Here is an 18,784-nt window from a genome sequence, read left to right as displayed (position 1 = left end):
TTGGGTTTTATTTATATGAGACACTATCAGTTTACACCCCTCTTGTATAGGCAGAAACTGATTGAATAGATTTTTGCTTCTTACCATCAACACACGCTGGCCTTGCTCTTGTTGTACCGGCAATCTGTCCTTTTTTACATGCACAGCGAGCTGTTTGTCGGGCTATAGTCCTTCGGGGCTGACTGCTATCTCTGTCCAAAGTAACAATCTCACATGTACCTGCAGCCAGTTGACCTGGAAAAAAAACCAGCAACAGGTACCAGAGTCACTGAATGCACTACAGGCAATCTATTACAGCCGAATAGAGTCACGGCCCTAAGTCACAGCAGACACTCCACAACAAATGGGCAGCCAGCTGATGGATATAATAAAACCAAGATGACATACAATTTTTCTTTGTGGTGGACATACGAAACCCCTGCAAACTGGTTCTGTCAGAAAATGATTATTGTTCCATAACAGCCAGAGAGTTGAGGTTACACAGGTTACTTATACTTACATCGGCTAAGTAAAGGAACAATCTTTTACAGCAATGAAATTTAAATTGTGTGCTCTTTACATACTTTCAGAAAAGAAATTATAAAGTATATGAAAAATAAAAACTTCCCCATACGTCCATGAATACAGTGAGGTCTTAAATGCTTTGTGTGTCGGTTTTGAAATAAGTCTTTCAAAGCATGTCCATGCTTGCCAAACTGTCAGTCCTTTGGCTCTTGCTTCACCTAAACTGAATTCTCTACCTGACTCATATTTGATGTAGCTGTTAGTTTCTTTTTCGTTGTTGTTGTTTAGTTTCTTTTTTTTCTTTTACCAAATTTACTATTTAACCATTCTCCAAATGACTTAAATGACACTGCACCCTTAGCTCTGTAACTGCTTACTTTTTATTGACTTCTCTAACATATGAATCTTTTCCTGAATACTAAGGAAATACAAACCACCTAATTCTGAATTTGAACCATGATATGAGAGGCAAAACCAAAAGTATAAAAAATCATTGTATGAAGAATATTAGTCTGAAGTAAATGCTATACATTTAAAGTTATGTGCTTCCTGTGGTACAACCATAAATCAAAAGACTAACTTTTACATGCAAGAAAGACACATCATTGAATTACAGTCTCGAGAAAGACAGAAAAAACCTCCCAGCTATCATGTAGTATTACATGGAATTTCTGGGGACTAGGGTACAGTTGGAAACATGTGCAACAGTATTTCTGCAAATCACAAGCCTGTTATGTTTTGATTTAAAAAAAAAAAAAAGACAAATGCAATATTCTTTTTAGAAAAAAAAATTACGGAGTTTAAAATATTAGTCACAGTATTTTCATACAGCTGAAATACTGAAAAAACACCAATGAGACAAAAAGAAGAAATTATAAATGTACATTAACACCAAAAACAAAAAAATGAAGAAACAAAAACCAAACAAAACCAACCTGAAACATATATGAATGGCCTTTTAGTCTAACAGTACAATACTATTTCTCTATACTGCATTTTTTTCATTCAGAATACAAGTTTATCTAGTCTATTTTTCTCAGAAGCAGCTTAAAATGCTTATTGTGTGGAACAAAAAAATATTGTAGCTCTTCCCGCATATATGACATTTTCTGGTGATTGTGTCACAGGGTGCAAAGATTTCAAATATACTGAGCACTGCAGCATAGTGTACGTCCCCTGTTAATTGGCTTTAGATGGCTGTAAAGCATGAGAAGTATTAGTTAAGGTTATGGAAGGCCATCTCCAGGGATGGAGTCATCCTAGTGTAAAGCATGTCCTCTCTGCCTTTCAGTAGGTAGAGGGTAAGTCTACAGGAGTACCTTCCTTAGGTAACATGTGTGCTACTTTGGCTTCTTAACAGTTTAATCTGGAAACATAAGGTCCAAAATAATGGAACAAGATGAATATGCTTTTTGTAAGTACTGAGTTACAAAAATTAGGATACCTTTCATTTTCAGGGAACTTAACACAGTGACCTCTTTCAAAGATATTAATGAAAAAAGGCTGCTCATCTGAGAGCCTTCGAACATGCTCCACTTCATTCCTGAGACCAGAAAAGAAATCTTGAGGCAGCAATGGGTAGAGTTTCACTGGAGCTTTTCCAGCTGAGAGATTAAGAGCCACAGTCTACAAACAGTCATAAAGACTCCATATTTTCATTATATTTTCTTTATGTACTTGCAGTAAACAAAGTAATTCACCACCTTCCAACTTGAACAAAATAATCTTGGCAGAAAAAAAGACAAGCATCACCAGAGAAATCCGAGCCATTCTAGCCTTGTCTAAAAGTCTTTTCCCCAAGAAAAAAAAAAGTCATTTTTTACTAGTATGAAGATTGCTGTAGAATTACCATAATCCAGTTTTCCCAGAAAATAAGTAGGTATTTCTTCATTGTTGCTATTTTTATGAAATATATAAAAATATTTGATACTTGATAAATATCTATTTTATAATTTTAATCCAGTAACTAAGACCTCACTGGCAATTTATTTGATTTTGCGTTGTCACCATCTGATAACTAAACAGAGAAAAGTTTCAGATTCTTTAATGCTCTTCTCTAATGTTAAACTGCATTCTTAAAATGCCAGCTTATCTCTCCTATCTCTCTACCACTACAAACACAAATGCTTCTATATGGCATTATTTCAGGAAAAAGGAAAACCACAGGATTCTGAATTAAAAATGCAAGTCAGAGTAAACCAAAATAAAAACAATGCACAAATGCTAAAATTTTAAATACACTGGGTTTGGGCTTTTGGCTTATAGTGTGGAATTTCCTGTATACAGCACCTCTTTTGCTTTTTTCTAAATGAAGTCCAATTGTGATCAGTCCTGAAACTGCTCTTTGTGAGACTTCCATGGAAGCACGTAGGAATCAGTGAGTATAGGTACATATATTCAGCACATGTTCAGGATGTCTTAAGTTAAAACGATCATATTTTTAAAAGATCTTTAGTACTTACGTTCTTGAAATGAGTTTGTTGTTGAAAAGTTTAAAAGTAAATGGCATTTTTCATGTTGATTACTGAGACCTCTCTGTCAACCATATGCCATTACTGAAAGAGCAATGACTTTGAAAGACTTTGATATTGTTTGTCATAGGTAAAACCCTTAAATGGTAAATACATTTGTACTTAAGTGCTTGGGATAATATTTTAATTTTCTGTAAATAAAAATATTTCTGTTCTCTAATAGAATACAAAAATCTACATATTACACATTGACTACAGCAAGCATCACAGATTTCTTTTTTAATTTATGCTTACTGAAAAGCTGAAGACTTTACCAAAAATTCAATTAAAGAAATAAAATCAAATGATGAACTAATGGTATCTGTGGGTACAATGAAAATGGGGCTTGATCTAAATATACAGGTCTTTCCAGAGAGTTAGATTTCATGCTCATCCATAAAATCTACTTTTGATTCGTACATGCAGGCTTATATTATAGTTTCAGTGAACAATTTTTCCATGCATCACCAATTTGATGCCTAGCAACACAAGCTCTTTTAGTTCAAAATGCATTAAGTTAGACATTATTAAAATTCTTGGCTAGATTCAGATACTCTTTTGTCAGTGAATACAATGCAGGAGTTGTTTTGAAATCAGATCATAGGAATACATTCAGTAGTTTTCTATTACAATATTGAAGTCTTTGTGGCAACAGAGCCATGCCAACTCCTGAGCAGAGCTTAGGACCAACAATTGCTACTGAAATAAAGGGGAACTTAAGTACTTAGCGTCACTCATTATTTGCAATTTGACATTAACTTGTGTAACAAATATTTAAACATAATTCAATTTAAAATATAAAAAGCACATGTTTAAGTGGAATTTAAAATTTTTTGTTATATATCCTTCCTCAAAGAGAATGTCCTGCAAGATCTCTTACACTGAACATGATCCAATTTCAGACAGTCAGATTACCTTTTCTTTTCCAATTTTAGTTCAGAATGAGAGAGATTATGGCAAGGAATTGTTTTGCCTCAAAGCAGTACACTCACTTTTAAGCTACAATAGCAAAATTTCTGGAAATCCAACTAGCATAAAATAAGAAAGAGCAACTCCCACAATCCTTCTGAAAAAAATGTATTTTATCTAAAGTAACAGAGTAGAATTGGTTCAGCCAGTATGGGGAAAAGCTGTTCAAATGAATCAGCACAATTTGAGAAAAACTATCAAATAAGAACATTGTTTCAATTCTTACCTTATGTGATACAAGGGCATTTCAAATTTTTAATAGAATATATTCATGGAAATACAGTCTTTCCCTTTCCTGTTATTAAAATCAAGGACATTGAAAGCATTTGTTTCCAAAATCTTTAATATATCATTTAGGACCTTGTACCTTTTTATTGAAACAAATATTGTGGCTGTTTAAGTAAAAAAGCAATTTTTCATGCTAGTTGAGTTAGACAACCAGTTTAAAATAGTCTTTACCAGTTTTTCTTGAGAGTATGATTATGCTGTCAGTAGAAGAAGACAGAAGCAATGTCACTGAAACAAAAAGTAACTAACTTGGAAAATCCTAATCTATTGCTGCAACACACAGGTGCCCAGTAAAGTGAAAAACAGTACAATTTTTTCCAGAACTTCCCATATATTTACTTCATTACAGCTTCAGAGCTATATTTGATGAAAATCAATCGTAACATGTGACCTCTGTAGCTTCTCTGTCCTAAAGGGAGGGATTTTGGATTTTAGTGGTATAAAAGAACTGTCTCAAAAGGTGTGGTGTTAGTGCTCATTTTATGAAGGCAAACTCACTGTAGAATTCAGCTAAGTAAAATTTATGAATGACAAAGGGAAAATATGATGAATTACTTCTCCTTTAAAGAGTTAGTTTAAATATTTTTCAGAGTTCCACTGCAATGAAACAGTACATTATGTCCTCCAGTAATTACTAATCTTATTGCAATTTTCAGACTACCACTTAGCCATCTCAAGCACATAAACAGCAGAGACATTAGGAGAATAGGAAAATAGTTTTCAGCTCTTCCATTATGATATAAGCAGTAAATTTTAATTAAGATAGATCCTAATCTAAATAGTTGCCCAGGAAATAAAATCAAGTCTGTGGAGATCCAAGATACATTCAGGGCCTATTTTGAAATTTCTTTTTTCCCAGATAAGACTAATGCCCTAACTTATTGCACCTGATACTGTTATTGCATATAATTGTTTAATATTTTGTTGTATAATTAGGAATAATTTCCCTTATATCTGACTATTAGAAAACTAACAGAAAGAGAAATAAACGTAAAATCAAATTTCAGTAAAAACAAACTTGGAGATTTCAGTTTCCAAATGCAATTCTCAAACAAATTGGTACAACTAGGGATTACAGATCAGGAAAAGCTCAGAAATGCAAGGATGTATGAATAAATGTGGAAGCGAGGCATTCATATATATAGGTACCTAATTCTAACTGAATTTTCCTACTTGGTCCACTACTTTAAAAAGTAATTCATTAAGGGCTACAATAGACCTCACTGTCCCTGCCCAGAACACTCTGCCCACAGACCAGGACCCTACTCCAGCCCCCAGGGCCATCAAACCCCATCCCAGCAATGCCACAGCAGGGCCAGTCTCCAGCACCCCACATCCCTGTCCTGCCCAGCCACGGGCCCTGCCCAGCTTGTCTCTGTCACCAGGGAGGTGACTCGTGCCCAGGACTGGGGCTGCCCTGGCTGCCAGACCCTGACAGGTCTCCTGGAGAGGATCTTGCTTATTTCAGCATGGAGACGGGAAACCCACCAAGGCGCAGCACCAGGAGAGCCAGTGACCCTTGCGTCCCTCATTTCAGCAACAGAATTCACAGCTTTCACATTTGAGAGAAGTTTTTAATGGCTATTCACACAAAAATCCACCAAAAATATCCCACTAATGTTGATTTCATGAATATTATTGTCATGTCCCCTCTAGCCTAGTAATTTCTGCTGGTTTGCATCAAGTTTCCTAAAAAGTGACCTAAAAGCAGACCTTACAAAGATGCTACCAAAAATAAGTAGAAATGACAAGGTGTTTGCGTACTTTTTCTTTAAGTAAGTTGTGCCTCTGTGTAAGTCAGTGTGAACTGCAAATCTCAACTCCACAGAGCTTCTCCAAGGACCTGCAGCTTTGAGGGCCTCCCATTCACTCTTCTTCATGCAGGGTTAGTTAATTGCTTCTGGAGGGCCTCGATTGGTTACAGAAAGGAAATAACTGCAGGAATTCAGGATTGAACAAAGCTTTGCTTATTTGCATAAGTCGGGAAGTGGTTGTCACTCTATTACTTTCCTAAAAATATTTAAAGCTGTTAAAAAAAAAAAAAAAAATGAAAAAGGAGGAAGAAAAATGCCTTTCCATGTCTTTACCAGCCTCTACATGTAAAATAAACCTAGTCTGTTTATAAAACAAACAGAATAGCCACAGGGGAAAAAATATTGTTGAAGGGATGCTGATATTTCTCTTGAAAAAGACAGGAATAAAAAGCACAGGTTTGTCTAAAAAGCTACTGACATTTGTTAGAGCCAGAAGCTGTATGTCAGGAAGGAACAAGTCTGTTGTGTTAGCAAAATATGTCACTGCAGGGAGCATGAAATCAGTTTGAAAGAACATGCAGACAAAGTCATATATCAGAAGTAGATATAATGTAGCAACTCAGGTAAACAGTGTTTTTAATTTCTCAGGCTTTCCTTTATACAATCAAACTGTTATCCTAGAATTACCTAATTGTTATTCTAGAAGGACTTACACGTGAAACACAGTCTTTAAAAAGTCAAATGCCCTTCTAACTGGTATCAAGGGCTGCACCGCAAGATTCTGGGTTCAACAGCAGACTTGGGGTAAAATTTGGTCCAGTAAGGGTCATGCAAGAAAGGAGAAATAATATGCTGAAATTTTATTTTGTTAAATCCTTTGATATGCCTCAGTCCTTAAGCTACAGAAATAATAACTCCAAAGTCTAATTACCATCCACCAGGAACTAAGTTATATCCTATGCAACAAGAACTATCTCATTACTTCATGCCTGTGGACGGTTCGAAAACCTGGAGGCCAAACTGGGCAGCTGAAAACAGCAGCTACCTAACACTATTCAGCCTTGTTAATAAGCCATATGCTAACTCAAACCTATGAATGAATAAAAAATTACAAATTGTGAAAATGTTCTGACTTATTTTGAAGGACAAATGTGATCAAACTAAGTAACTCACTGTCCTCTTAGCAGATCTAAATAATTTGTTTAAAATAAGGCAGTTTATTTTCACTACTGCCTGTAATACTGCTCTTTCCTTTTTGCAAAGGACTATGGCAAAAAAACCCACACATTTTCATTCCAGTAATGACACTATGATTAGTTGTGTTTTTGCTAATCCAGTGGCAGGCTTACCCTGAAATCGCTAGATAACAGAGTGTTCTAGTAGCTAGTGTAATTATTTTGCAATTTTTTTTTTTTAATGGAAAGTCCATAAACATTCTCCATTTAAAATACAGTCTCTCAAGGCTTAGTGATGCTGCACTTGCTGCAGACATACAGGTACAACAGCTCACACATAACCACAGGGAAATATAAACTTGTCTTAGTTACACAGCAAAAGTATACATTGAAAAATATATAGCAGAAGTAAAACAGCACCCATATCCAAGAAGGAAACAAATTTCAACAGTTTTGGATGTCTTACTACACCTGAGAAGAAATATTCCCACTGAATAATACATGACATTTATTAGAAGTATTAGAGATGAATCCAAATCAGGGTCTGATGCCGAGAACCTTGAGCAAAGGATCCTCAGGCCCAAAGATTCAATAGGCATAATTTGCATCTCTTGTGGTGTCTCTCTGCAGTGGCCATAAGGGAAGTTTATGATGCATAGGTTCAACTAATCTGGGTGCTCACATGAGTTCTCAAATCAAGCACATTGTAATGAGTAGAACAGAACAGCAAGTATCTGCTGTGTCTGCTGTTTCCTTTTGCTTTGCTCTCAGAGCAGTGTAACATTCCTCAGGGGTATCTGCTTCTCCATGTTTAATGCCTGGTGCAGCGAAGTCCCTCATTCAGGCACTATGCTGAACACGTGGCTAGATGCAGCACACAAACCCCACTACTGCAGGTACATCACCAAGGTAAAAGTTAAAAAAGACACAGTATGCAAAAGAAAAATATCCCTTCTGTTAGAATAATACCAAGCTTCACCACTAACCTGAAGAAGTGAAATTGACAGGCTCCTTAACTGATGGATTTGAGTGATGGCTTTCATTTTAAAGGTTTGTCTGGGAACAGTGTTTTACACAAGTGAGACAGAGAAGCATGTTTATGCTGGCTATTATTCTCAGATGTTCTGCAGACTTGGAGAAGTGATTTTCTATCTGGGCCAGCTTCACTGCTGCATTTTCCATTTTTAACTGTTTTGCTCAAAATGACTTATGAAAGAGGTGCACGCTAAAACTAAAAGTTTTCATGGATGAAATCCATGATTTTTATATCCTTATTTCTAGTCCTCCAAGAAGACAACCATTTATGGGATAAGATTCTCTTCTGCACAACTCAGAGGAGGGTGTCAGAAAAAGAGGTTTTAAGTTGCTCATGTATCCAAGGCTACCCAAAGGCAGTGCAGTGAACAAGGACTACAGTCATCCCACACACCTTTACAAATCAGTAAAAGGCTCAAGATTAGAGACATACACAATATGTCCTCCTATGTCCCATTTATCAGGAACAATACCTTCCATTTACACAACTAAGTGTTCAATCATTGCACATTCACAACACCCATTATTTCAACTCTATATAGAGTTACCATATGGAGGGTAAAAACAGTACGTCATGTTAGATGTAGAATTAATCTCAAACTACTGGAAATCTGAAAATATTTTAAGTGTACAAATCCATTTTCTGCTGGACTTAGCAGCTGCAAAATAAACACAAACAAAACTATACACAGAAGAAAAAACTCAAGGTATGTGTTAATACCACAGAAGGCAAAAGTCTTTACACTGATGACCTTTACAAAAACTTTAAATTAACCTTTTTTATTATTATTCTTCCCTCTATAACAAGGTCCATCTTTTTATGTACTGCTTATCAGTTTTACTAGCTAATAAAAAGTTAAATTATGCCATCAATTTCCCAATGAATGCCTAATAAATAATACTTCCTCAGTTCAAGGTCCTTAATAAAAAGGGATGATGATAAGGTCTGACACTGTTTTAGTCAGCATTTTCATGAACTAAGTTTACTATTACTTGTGTCTACTACCAAGGAATGCACTTCCTAAGGCATCGACTAGACTGCAGTTAAGTTTTCTAAACACAAAAAAATGTGTACTTAGATAAACAAATACCCATATATGTATACATACTTTCACAGAAGGATGTGTTGAAAGTTATTCAGAATGCTTTGCTTCTCATACTGACCACAGGATATAAGCAATTTTCCAAGATCCTTCACACGATATTACTATGCTAATAACATAGAGTGAATCAGTAAGTCTGCTCTTTATGATACCACAGTCTATGGATGCAATATCTTTACTTTAAAATATATAAATTTTAGTCCCATCTAGAGAAAAATTTCAAAATAGAAACTACCTGTATAAGAAGAATTCCCAGTGCTTTTCAAGGGAATGTCATATGAAAAAACAAACAAACAAACAAATTCAGGTCCAAGTCTGGTTATGCACTGTATTGTTTGTTTTCACCTATTTGCTAGAACTTCAACACCACAATGTTGACTGTAGGCAATATTTCAGTGTGCCGACTTTCAAATTTGGGATTAAGTGCATCATAAATCATTATAAACTATATTCCATCTTTCAGCAGCTTAGTCTTTAAATAAGAAAAACTAAGAAGATGTGAGACTTGATCAGCTGCATGGGTCACACTGAAATAGCACCAACCAAAAGTTCTCTGATGCAGAGGACAACATGAAAGATGTCAAGGTAAAGATCACTGAGTGTAACTAAGTGCTGTGCCTCATCCAGAGGAAATGCTGAAGGAGAACTTTTAACATTAAGGAGAAGTATTAACATTTTCTGCCTTCTTTTGGTGAATATATTTAAGTTGTTTAGATCAGTGATATTGATATTATGTTTCTGTGGTAATGGTATGTAAGCAGGAGAAAGTAGAAAACTCCCAGACAGGAGAATGATCCCACGGGGATGAGTAAGAAAGCAGCAAAGCATGATTTATTGAATGAATGTTTGCAGTCACAGTTGTAACAAACTTAAATGATATCAAGCAATTAATATACATATATGAGATATACATAGTCACGTTGACTACTTATGGCTTGCCCTTATTATTTTAATTTTCCCAATAGCAATATAGCAGTTTCAATGAAAGCTGAGGATAAGATGATAGGAATCAGAACAGAAAAGCTAGCAATAAAAATTTCATTTAAAAAGGGTATTTGAAAGGCCATATAACCTTTTGTCTAAATGCCTCAAATCCAAAATGTACTAGGTTCAAACAAAATAAAGTTATTTTAATTAGGTATAGATAATCTGAATTTATACAGCAACAGCTAAAGGGAAAGTGATTATGACACTAAGACAAATCCAATCATTCAGATCAAAGATTGGGTAGGGTATCTCCAGAGAAAACAGGCCAATACAAGTGTGTATTACCTAAAGGGTGACTACAGTACTGAATTGAACAATTAATCACAGCTGTAACTACACGTTACATTATGTGTGTATATGTTGATGCATACCCATGTATATTTTGGTCTGAAGCTGGGGAGGATAATGGCAGAGGGAGACAGTAATTTTGTAATATAGAGAGAATACCACAATCTCATTGCGAGAGAAACATAAGCCTAGTCATACACAGAAAGCAGTGGTTGTGTTATTCTCATTGAACTGAAGGAATGCATTAAATAATGATTACATAGTCTTGCTTGAAAACAGGTATGGCAATCAAAAGACCAGGACTCAGATTCTGATGTTGCCATATATCTTCTGTACCAGATAACCATTTTGCTCTCTTTAGCAGAAGGAAACAACACTATTTTCACTGAAACTACACCACCATCAAACTAATAGGAGAAGAAGCTGAAGCCATGACGATGCAGTATTAATCAAAATTCAGTTCTTCTAATCTGCTGAAACCTAATGAATTAAGGAACTACAGTCCTTCCTTAGTCTTAAGTGAAAACAGTTGTACATTTTCTGTACAACATGAATCTTTTCACAATGACTAATCCTGTTCCCAATAAAATCAATGAAAGTCTTACCACTAACTTCACAGACAGCAAATTCAACAGAATAATGAGAAAGTTTCCACACTCCCAGCACCAGTCTATTCGTAAATTTGTGCTGCATCTTAAATAACTGTCATTCTGACCAAGGATATTTGTCAAAAGCTTTCTTAGTCAATTAAAAGTGCTATTTTAAGAATCATTCAGTTTGTATGACTTTGTATGTAACACAAGCCATGGCAGCAGTTCTGAACAAAGGTACTCTGCATTTGGGAGGCAGAGGTAGATGTAAAGCCAAAGGCACAGTCCTTCAGTGTTGCACTTGGCTATGCACTGTATGACAACTCCGTGGGTCTCTCTATCGTTTTTGGACAAGATAACCTCCAAGGCACCCATTTTAACTTAAATCATTCCACGAGAAATTACTCAAATAAAGTTCCACTATACACTAGTGTCCACTGTGTGCAAAAACAAGCTTGTATATATAGCTGTTTGCTTATGGTTATTGACATTTTAGTCTTTAAAACATGTTAGACTCACTATGGCTATTATAGCGATTTCAAGAAGACAGTTTCTCTTTTCTAGTGCTTCCCTATTTCAGATATTAATATCAATTTGCCATAACAGAAGTTCTCTGTTGATATGAGATAAGCTTATTCTGATGTCAGTCCACTTAATACCTGAATATTAGTATCTTCAATCAAATGAGGCTGGACACTGTTCAAAAAGTAAAAGATACAAAGACCTTAATAAGAGTAAGATGTACATATAAACTATTTCTGACCATGTAAAACTCTTTAAGAGAATATGGAACTATATATATTAGATACGTAAATAAGTATATATGTAATATCTGTCTGTATAATGCATAATACAAATTGTCTATACTTAGAAATTGTTATGGTATATTTCATACTAAAAAAAACTGAGAGATACCCAGATTCAAATTTAGTTTGTCCAGATCCCTGTGCAGGATCCTCCTACCCTTCAGCAGATCCACACTCCCACCCAACTTGGTTTTGCCTGCAAATTTATTGAGGCTACACTGAATTCCCTCATCCAGATCCCTCACTACAGATATTGAATGGGACTGGGCCCAACACTGAGCCCTGGGGGACACCTCTAGTGACTGGACACAAACTGGATGGAACATCACTCACCACCACTCTCTGGGCCCACCACTCCAGCCAGTTCTTCACTCAGCAAAATGTGCACCATCCAAGTTCTGGGTTGGCAGTTTTAACATGAGAAGGTAATGTCATTCAATGGTTCCCTGTTCCACTTTCATCTGACAATCCCTCCTAAAATTACCTTTCTCAGCAAGCCTAGCAGTAAAGGCAAGAATAAAAGTCAATAAAAGTCAAGACTGGACTGATTGCCTAAACTTTCACATAAACTCCTGCACTGTCAGACAAATGTTATAAAGCCTGAATGCTTTTTCCCCTCTCTTTTAACAAGACTACATAATTGATGTGTTCCATCCTCTCCTACACAGTGAGAATTTCATAGTGGTTACTGAGATGATTGTATATACATTCTTACACACATGAATGCATGGCCATACACACAAACACAGAGGCACATCACATAGTGCATATCCTATCCTGGGATAAGCAATATCTCCAGTTTTTTTCCTTCTTCTTATAAGAAAAATCCATTGATAGTAGTTACTGCATGATCAGTATGCAACTGGGGGGGAAAAAAAACCCAAACACCAAAAAAACACTAAAAAAGAGAAAACCCTCAAGCTGTCTAGGCAACCAATCCTTTCCACATAACAGCTCTCGAGTAAAGAGACATTCTTGGAGTTGGAGAAAAATTAGCATCTTTGCCAAACTCCCTTGCTGACAAAGGACATGGATTTTGATATTTGAGCCCTAAACACAAAGTAGAACCAGGAAAATATAAAAGAAAATAAATCTATTTAATAATCTGATTAGTTTTTACCTTCCATTTTTCCAGTGATGGGGTTATATCTAGTGACAGTGTAAACATTTTACTTTGCACAATATAAGAACCACAATAGAAGAGTATAATTAGCACTGGAGAGACTGTCTCAAGGAAGTACTTTGATTTCAAAAGACTGTTGGAGTGATTGTCACCCCTGCTGTGCTTGGATTCTCTCTTGATGTGCATAAACTGTGAATGCAGAACGCATTATTATGAAACTCACTCGTCCTTGCATTTGTGTGCACATTGCTTTGCCATCTTGTGGTAACCAAAAATAGAAGCCTACAGAGCAGCATATAATTCACACTAGAATAATGCTGCTGCATTTTTTAATGAATTCTCCAGTGTACTTGCTGCAGATCCACAACTCAAACCATGCTCTGCATTTTGTCATTTATTTAACAAATGTGCATTCATTTTCCTTTTAAGATTGAGATCACTGAAAAATACAAACTGTAGCCTAAACACTAAAAATAAGCACAAATGTTAAACGGTTTAATGCTACATGAATGACTTTGATTTTTATCAAAATACACTATGAGATCTTTTGTTTAAAGGAAGTAAAGTGATTCTCTTCTCTCAGTACATATAAAAGCAATACCTGTATAAAAACTGCCCAACTGCAGAACAGTTTATTGTGCTACAAAAGAAATTGGATTTGGACTTCATAAACTAGTCAATAATTATTTATAGAACAAAGTTATTTTTTGGCTTTAGTTTGTGCTTTCTTCTTTAAATTATCATGGAAAGCAACGAATATAAAGTATCTGCCATTCCTAATTTCAACTTTTAAAAGAAATAGCATATTTTTGAGTTAGTGATCCCAAGAGAGAGAAGATGAGGCCTTCTGTTGCTAAGCGAGAGTTTGCCAGTTATTTCAAGCTTTAGCTGAGTACAAGCAATAATCAGTACCGCCTGAAATATATTGGAATGAAAGTACATGGAACCATTCATGACACTTCATCAGCATTCAGGAGGCAAACAGAGTGACTGCAGTGATTGAATACAGGCTCAGAACTACTGGCTTTAATCTCCATCTCATTCATTCAGCCTTTACTTTTGGCACAGCTGTATGATAAACACTCTGACATTCTTCCTTGCCCACCTTCCTTTGGAATCCCATGATTGCTGTGTGTATGTTTGTTATGTATTTAAGATAGTCAGGTTTGGGTTTTTTGTTTCATTTTGTTTCCTCCCCTTACCCCCCACAAAGAAAAAGGAATCAATGTTTGGATATGGATAATCTATAGGCTTACTACTGTTACTATTAAAACACCATGATTTTATTGAAGGGAAACTAAGTCACGTTCACTTTGCCTCTGCAGCATCTTAAACTAAAAAGAAAAGGTGAATTCATAATAAATACTAATTCTTTATACTACCTTCTGTGCAAAATCTCGTATATACAGTGAATGTATATTTTCATAATAAATAAAGTGTAACTGGCTTATAATGGAATTACATAGAATTTTAACATTTTTGGTGACATTAAAAATTCTGATGATAAATAAATTACAGTTCATTACTCAGTAATGGGGCTTTGCTTTGGGTTTTTTTGTATTTGTTTCTTTTTTATTATTATTTATTTTCCATTATTTGTTGTATCTCACTCATCTTGCCAAGAAGAGCTCATATGCTGTTCCATATCACCAGTTCCTTGAATCTGCCTTGGTTTTACACCCAGCAGGTTCTAAGGGTCCTGAATATTTTAGGGCCTAATGGGTAAATTGAACAACCTATAGTAAAGTTAATGGAGTTACACGTAAAGCCAATAAGCACTAGCAACTTCTGCAAGTTTGCAACTGGGTAGCAACTGTGACACTGATGTGACACTTGTTTCAAAAAAGATAACTGCTATTTTATATTGCTCCTTTCTCACATTTAAATACCTAAGAGTTTTGGGAAAAACTGCCTAGTCTGCTTCAAGAAGTTAGGCTGAATTTTCCTGCTCAGTATGCCAGACTCCTTGAATTCACAAGCCTGCTACAGAAAACTATCGCAGCTTTTCACTCAATTTGTATTGAAGTTGATACTGTGTGATCACTACAACAGTTGTAATTTAATCAAAAAGATACTCTTATGCCAAACAAGATACTATAAAGAACCTATTTAACATTCTCCACTACAAGATGGGAAAGTTTGGCTGACTGAAGGCACGTGGCCAGTCCTTAATGTTCAGAGGTAAGTGGATAGAGAGAGAGAGCTCTGCAGAGGGCTGGTTCTCGAGTGCCTGCTATTGATATGAAGATACCATTTCTCTTACACCAAGTTTTTCTACTGCTAAAGAGTTACCGAGCAGACAACATGAGGAAACTAAAGAAAGGAGGAAACACATTTATACCCTATTTGTGCAACGTACAACACCATCTCTTTCAACCAAGTAAAGCACAATTGATAGGCTGCATTGAAATTTGGAGACAGCAAACAGATCTCTAAGTGAAGGAGATAGAAAAGATGAACTTTGTACATTCCCAGGGAGGTGCAGAAATATCCTTGGGATAGCTAAAATAAATCTTTTCAAGAAAAAATATTCTGTTAACCACAACGTCACCTAAAGAAAAGGATTTAAAATTTATCTCCAAAAAATAAAGCGAATTCTGTACTTAAGTAGCACCAAACAATCCAGCTCCTTCCACTCCTAGGCACTCTTACCATATTAGGCACTCCTAAGGATCCAGTTTCATTACTTATTTATTTCAATCAGAAAAAACCCAAACACTTGATTATGAAAAAAAATGGCCCATCGATTGTGAGAGTTGAAAATTTTCTAAGCATCAACAACAAAAGAAAACAACACAAACAGTGAGACAGACTAATCTTATGACCTGTATATTGTTATGGAAAAGGGAGCTGGGATGACTACATCTACATTGTAGTGTAAATACATTAGATTGTCAGCCAAAAACTGATACCAATATATTTATTCAACACTTTCCTGCTGTGACTGTTCCAGCTTTCCTTAAAACAACCATTCACTAGCAGTAATTGGTCAGTAATACTGAATGATGCAACTATATCAGCTCACACTAGAGCTGATATTTATTTATTTAAAAACAGAGAATGTCACTACTAAAATAACACCACAAGTTCCAGAGCCCACTCCAAAATATTTCTACTGGTTGCTTAGTTCAAATAATTTCTTCTTAATTAAAAAAGGTTTCTTTGCCAAGAAGTTAAATCTATTACCAAAAACAAAACAAACCCCAAACAAACAAACAAAAAACAACACCAAAAGCACAAACTACCCATAATTGTCCAAGAGCGGCAACAATCTGATTTATTTACAAAAATTAGGAAAAACACCATTCTGTTCATGAGACATCTATCTCTTACAGTAACCAGTCTATCAACTATTCTTTTTTTTAATGTAGAAGTTCTATAGGATATTTTTCAATTGATGGGCTAACAGACTAAACAGACCACAGAAAAGGAAAGCTGACAAGTGATTGCAGGTAACACACTAGCTTACTGAAAATATAAATGATGAATATTACAGGAGACATCATCAGTGCATTGTGACCTGCTTAAAAAAAAAGAAAAAGTTTTGTATTTTTGATTCCAGCACCATCAGGCAAAGCAGCTTGCACTCTTTTTTTTTTTTTTTTTTTCATCTTATTTCTTTTCCTCATTAAATGTAGGGCAAGAGCAACCTTGCTTTCCAATGTCAGAATTTATGAATTCCCATTCAGGGTGTCCAAAGATTTGCAAGACAACCATCCTGACCTTGGATAAAAAGAAAATCGCTCTGAATGAGTTTAATGAGGATTTGAAGAAATGGCCTTGGAAGTGTAGCTTGAATGAAAATGTAATAGTTTCTACATTTCTCCTCATACCTTATGAAGAGGAAGGAAATAAATTTTATTCAGCATTTTGCACTTGCTACTTTCAATCCCACTGAAGGTGCTTAAACAAAGAAGCTAAGAGAAATTGCCCAAATGAGGCATTATTCCTTTCAACTGCAGTATTGCATTCTGCTTTCTTCTGTTGACTCCAGAAATTATGAACTAAGACAACAGAACGCTAAGTCAGTATCTCCATGGGTAAACTTAAGTTATCAGACTTCAGAGGTAGGTGATGATTGATGGTGTCTAAAATGTTTCTTTTGATTTTAGCTGGGAAGGATTTTTTACTGCTCTTCTGTTGATCATTTGTTTTAAAATGTTTTAGGGAGATAGTGGTTTTGTTCTTTTTTTTTTTTTTTTATTCTGAAACACACATCACTGCACCACTGGAATGTAGATAATTATTCTGCCTTTAAAATAAACCAACCCATCAGCTAAAAGTAACTAGTGAACTACTGTACTTTTTCCCCCTTTTTGCCCACACTTAAGGCATGTGGTCTAATTTGCCATGTCCCCTTTTGGGATGTCATGGGCCACAAATGACATCAATCTGAATTTCAACTGGTATTGCACAGACATGTCAATATCAATGACAGGAGAGATACTAGTGAATAAACTTGTATTGCTAACTGCTAGTTAGCTACACTAAGCTGAGTAACTGATTGTGTAAGATACAGCACAACAAAGCCACATACTTATCAAGGGGCAGTCAAATCAGATGACATATCACGAGATATGGCAAGTAACAATTCAGAGACCAGAATGTTCCACAGGAAAACTGCAGGATTTTCAACATAGTTCAGTAAGAATTGTAAGACCCTGTATGATACTATTGTCTGCTGATATAAATTAGTCCAAATTCAGTGTTGAGAGATTCATACCGCTTGCACAAAGGGTTCAATGTAATTTTTAACACATCCTTCTATGGTACTAATTTACATGTCTCCATAATTAGATTTTGAAAAATCACCTAAATGGTGGAATTTGTATGTGATCTTATTCTCCAACTGTTTGGTCTGCTTCAGCGCCTGACCAGAAGAGGGAGAGGGAATATAAAACCTCCATCTCTGTGCAATAAACTGGAAAAGAAGAATCTGTATCAGACAAATGCTAACCTATATTCTGCAGGTGTAAGTCTGAAAACCACATGCTTGGAGAAAAACTTTTAAGTAGAATCCACTGCCAACCTTATCTGGAATAACCTGTGTTCTTTAGACTTCACAGCTTGTCTCTTGAAAGTTCTCTGGCAACATGTGCTTTTTCACATTTGTCAGCTAAATCAGAGATCCAAATGCAAAATATAACATTAAGGAACAGCGAGTGCATTTGTGACACTCCTTGGAGAAATCAGGTACGTATATGGCAATGACTACGTTACATGGAAATATAAGCATCCCCTAATGTGACTTTGTTACCCTAATTTAATAAAGGAAGATCAGTAGTCCTTCCTAACATCAGTGCATACTACTGATAGTTTGTTTTTCAGAAAAATTTGCTATCCCTAGGTATCAATGAAACAAGATACATGACAACTTGGCACAGTATTTCAAACCACATACTGATACGCTAATTATTCACAATGCTGTACAAGTACAGGTACAGAAGTATGAAAACTGACTCCTCAAATTGTGTGTTCCACTGATTGTGAAATAGAAAGAAAGCAACTTATCTGCCTTTCACCTGTAACACATTGAAACAGCTTTACTGAAGTACTTAAAACAGCAATTTCCAGGTTGTTTGGACTAATTTCCAATGTATTCTGCAAAATACTCTGCAAACATACAGTACAGTTGCAGAGACGTAAATAGTA

General features: G+C 35.6%; 1 protein-coding gene across 10 annotated transcripts in view; it reads right to left on the bottom strand.

The window, feature by feature from the left end:
• Positions 1–18,784, bottom strand: part of TAFA5 (TAFA chemokine like family member 5) — a 408,594-nt gene that overhangs the window by 177,599 nt on the left and 212,211 nt on the right. For all 10 annotated transcript variants that reach the window (XR_007629990.1, XR_007629987.1, XR_007629988.1 and 7 more), the window contains one exon: positions 85–234. Coding sequence is in view for 1 of the 10 variants with exons in the window: in XM_050324232.1 (XP_050180189.1) it covers positions 85–234 (150 nt within the window). In the remaining 9 variants the exon portion in view is untranslated. The remainder of the gene's footprint in view (positions 1–84; positions 235–18,784) is intronic.

Source organism: Myiozetetes cayanensis, unplaced genomic scaffold, assembly GCF_022539395.1.
Source record: "Myiozetetes cayanensis isolate MyiCay16 unplaced genomic scaffold, myiCay2020 scf3, whole genome shotgun sequence".
In the NCBI taxonomy this organism is placed as follows: Eukaryota; Metazoa; Chordata; class Aves; order Passeriformes; family Tyrannidae; genus Myiozetetes; species Myiozetetes cayanensis.
The sequence above is the reverse complement of the archived record's forward strand: the minus strand, read 5'-3'. Positions and strand labels throughout refer to the sequence as shown.